We start from the raw sequence: 3234 nt of genomic DNA, 5'->3' as shown, positions 1-3234 counted from the left end.
GTTCAATGCATCATATGAGTCTCTGAATAGGTCCCTTATAATACTCGATACATAATGAAACAGCTTGATACAAAGATGGTCGGCTTCATGGGCCGTTCGAAATATACTCAACAGACAACATTCGACAACATCTTAACCACCTGTCAGGATAACAACCACGTGTCAGAGAATATTCTTCTAGAACCTTCTTCAAAGGGTATTATGTCTCCCTTCAAGAGACCACTTATGGCAGCATATTACTTCATCGCCTTGTGAATGACGTAAGATATAAACAACAAAAGAGGTACATCTATGGGTGAATAAATGATTCCTCGGGATTATACTTTTCATCACCTAACGAACTCTAACAGACCATACCACCTCATGATCACGGAGGTTATTATAGGTGGTATATAAAGGGGGTGCCCTCCGTTAGCAAGGTACGCTGACAAGATCCACAACTTTATTCTCGCATAGTTCTCCACATACTCGCCGAAAAAGGGATTGACTTGAGCGTCGGAGGGTCTTGACAAGAACCCCTTCCCTAGTCTTGGGTCGCTAACACTTTGTTGTATCATCAGATTATGTGTAGGATCGAAGGAAAGTCTTGTACCAAGTTGAAGAAATCTTCCATCGATCGATAAGTCATCCATCAGAGCCAGCACGCCATCTCTTCAGCCTTTAGATAGGATCAACAACATTTTACATTTTACTTGAATAATTGAAGAGGAAGATGAAGAAGAAGAAAAACTATGGCAATCAGATTTAAAACAAGCTGAAGAACAGAACAAGCTCAACATGTACAAAACAGAACCGTGCAACTAATACCATATCGAATATTTAGCAAACAAGAAGAATGATATAGAGCTTGAAGCTGACATCATTGACTTGAATATTTGAATCAACAAGCAGTTTTGGCTATTTGTTATGAATTACTTCCTTTCCAACAATATAGACAATATGGAAACACAAACACTACACACTTCAACAAGGCCAGAGATTATCAGTATTTAAGGCTATCGACAACAATTAACTCAATAGTATGTAAAAGCATAGCAGAATGGTTTCTTACACTGACCGAGTTCGACTAGAGCTTGAAGAGCAAAGAGGCCACAAGCAGGAAAACAAATTCCTGAGACGACGTCCTCTGTTTCTTGAACTACTATTGCTACTACTACCTAAGATTTGATTATTCCTGCGGTTGCCAGAACCTCGAGTAGGCATCTTGAATCGGCAAACAGGGCAAGAATTATGTTGTTCTAACCACGGGATGATGCACTCGGTGTGGTACAAATGTTTGCATGGCATCTCTCGGGCCTCAGATCCTACTTCAAACATCTCTTTGCAGACAGGGCAGTGTGACTCTCCTTGATGATGTCTCTGGTTAATTTTTATGGTGGGCATAGCATCAATAGATGATTGCGAGGCAGGCGGTGGACCACGCCTATCATTCGACATCATATGTTCGATCAGTTCATCCAACCCTTGTCCAACAAAATAATCCGGCATGCCAGCCCGTCGAACTCCAAGACTGTGTTGCTCATTGAGAAGTTCTTCCAACGCACGATCATCAAATGGATGGAAAGGGACTTGTCCCCCGAAGGCTAACCGTGGTGATGGGCCAAGTTCCATACCGAAGTCTGAATTGGTATAGGTTCTTCTCACGAGTCCACCCTGGTGTCTCCTTCCTACCCTTCCCTCTCTCATCGAGGTAGAGATGGCCTCCATCAACCTGACCAACTGATCCTGAACTCCATCCAAATCCAATTGATGGAAATGGCTCGCCGTGACCTCCATCACATCGTATTCTAATACAAAACCAGAATCACAACTGGGACATACCACGTTCCTCTCACGAGGTCGAACTCTTTGATTGCACTGGAAACACCAGTGCGTCGCTATATTGTTTGACATGTTCCACCCTCTTCTACTGACTTCTCACACAATACCTAAATCAAGATCAGATAGAAGTACACCAGGAAAGATTAAATGGATTTGCCACTTCAAAGACAACAAAAATAATGGCAACACAACAAGATAAATAGAAACAAAACTCATGCTAGTGCATAGTGAATTCAGTTAATATAAACACTTGCAGGGTTATCATAACTAGATTAAGTAATATCAAACTATAATTCAAGCGTTGGTTGCCTTCGATTGCATAGAGAATTAGTTGTTTATGCTAGAAATAAATTGACGGAACAATAACAAATGAAAACAATATTACTATAAAGATGATTTACAAAAAAGAATTCGAGATATATATCAATCCATCATGCTCATCAAGAAGCTGTTTTTATAAATAAAAAACAAACACCAGAACAAAGCTAATCATGAACTGTTCATACAGCATAAGAATCAGTGAATATTACATAATTTGACCATAATCAGTAAGTCAAAAGTAGGATGGCAGTTATAATCCAGCGATTGCTCCCAAAAGAAATAAACTTTTCTACGATAAGCATTCAATTACAGAACAAGAAGAGAAGATGCTTACCTAAATTAGTATATTCCGACATGAATATGATAGAAACTTGAATCAAGAAACCTCAGTTTACTTTCCTTGTCTAATACGAAGCGCAAGAATTGAAATCATAGTAAATCATCAACCCATCGACAAAGAGGCGAAAACAAAAAGACGAACTGAAGTAAAAACCGGCTTTTCTCAAACCTTCGAGTTCTAACAAGACCCAAGAAACAGAACTCGAGCAACGAATGAAGAACTGGAGATCGATTATACCTCAAGCGATTGGAAATCGTCGCGAGAAGGGTAGGAACCACACAGAAAAGGATCTGACAAGGAGAACAAGGATTGACTTGACGCCGTTCGATGGAAGCCCCAAGGGATTGGAGAAGCCGTATCGGCCGTCCATTTTGAGATGGACGGATCGATGCAGGAACCGAGCTGGTCATCATCGATGCCTTCGTAATCGTGGGGTAGCTCGTTCCTATCCGGAGGTTCCGGTTTCAGCCGTCCGATGAAGAGAAGATAGATCGAATTCGTTGGATTAGAATTGGACGCTACCGATCCGCTCGTAGGTATTAAAGTATGCGGAATTTTGGGAGTTGTTAACTTGTTCCTTTCGAAGTGATGGATCTGCGGCAATTATTAACGATGTTTAAGTCGCTCATCAAATCGATGCAGATGAATGGTCTAAAATGATTGTGTTGGAGAAGAAAAAAAATACAATTCTTGGTATGAAATTGTAAAAAGGAGGGAAAAAATAGGGGTGGCTGGGTCTGAATTTTCAAATA

At 40.5% G+C, this 3234-nt stretch overlaps 1 protein-coding gene across 3 annotated transcripts; it reads right to left on the bottom strand.

Moving 5' to 3' along the window:
- Positions 1 to 836: 836 nt before the first annotated feature.
- LOC122005902 (probable E3 ubiquitin-protein ligase RHC1A) lies at positions 837 to 2820 on the bottom strand. Of its 3 annotated transcripts, none has more exons than XM_042561146.1 (2): positions 2720 to 2820; positions 837 to 1928 (listed from the first exon to the last, which is right to left on the bottom strand). In XM_042561146.1, exon 2 carries the CDS (start codon positions 1891 to 1893, stop codon positions 1048 to 1050), a length of 846 nt encoding a protein of 281 aa, XP_042417080.1. In that variant the 5' UTR covers positions 1894 to 1928; positions 2720 to 2820; the 3' UTR covers positions 837 to 1047. The 3 variants fall into 3 exon arrangements, with proteins under 3 accessions (XP_042417080.1, XP_042417081.1, XP_042417082.1); XM_042561147.1 differs by having other exon boundaries at positions 2651 to 2763; XM_042561148.1 differs by lacking the exon at positions 2720 to 2820 and adding an exon at positions 2477 to 2713.
- Positions 2821 to 3234: the final 414 nt, after the last annotated feature.

Source organism: Zingiber officinale, chromosome 7B (genome assembly GCF_018446385.1).
Source record: "Zingiber officinale cultivar Zhangliang chromosome 7B, Zo_v1.1, whole genome shotgun sequence".
Classification (NCBI taxonomy): domain Eukaryota; kingdom Viridiplantae; phylum Streptophyta; class Magnoliopsida; order Zingiberales; family Zingiberaceae; genus Zingiber; species Zingiber officinale.
This window is presented reverse-complemented; position numbering and strand designations above follow the sequence as displayed.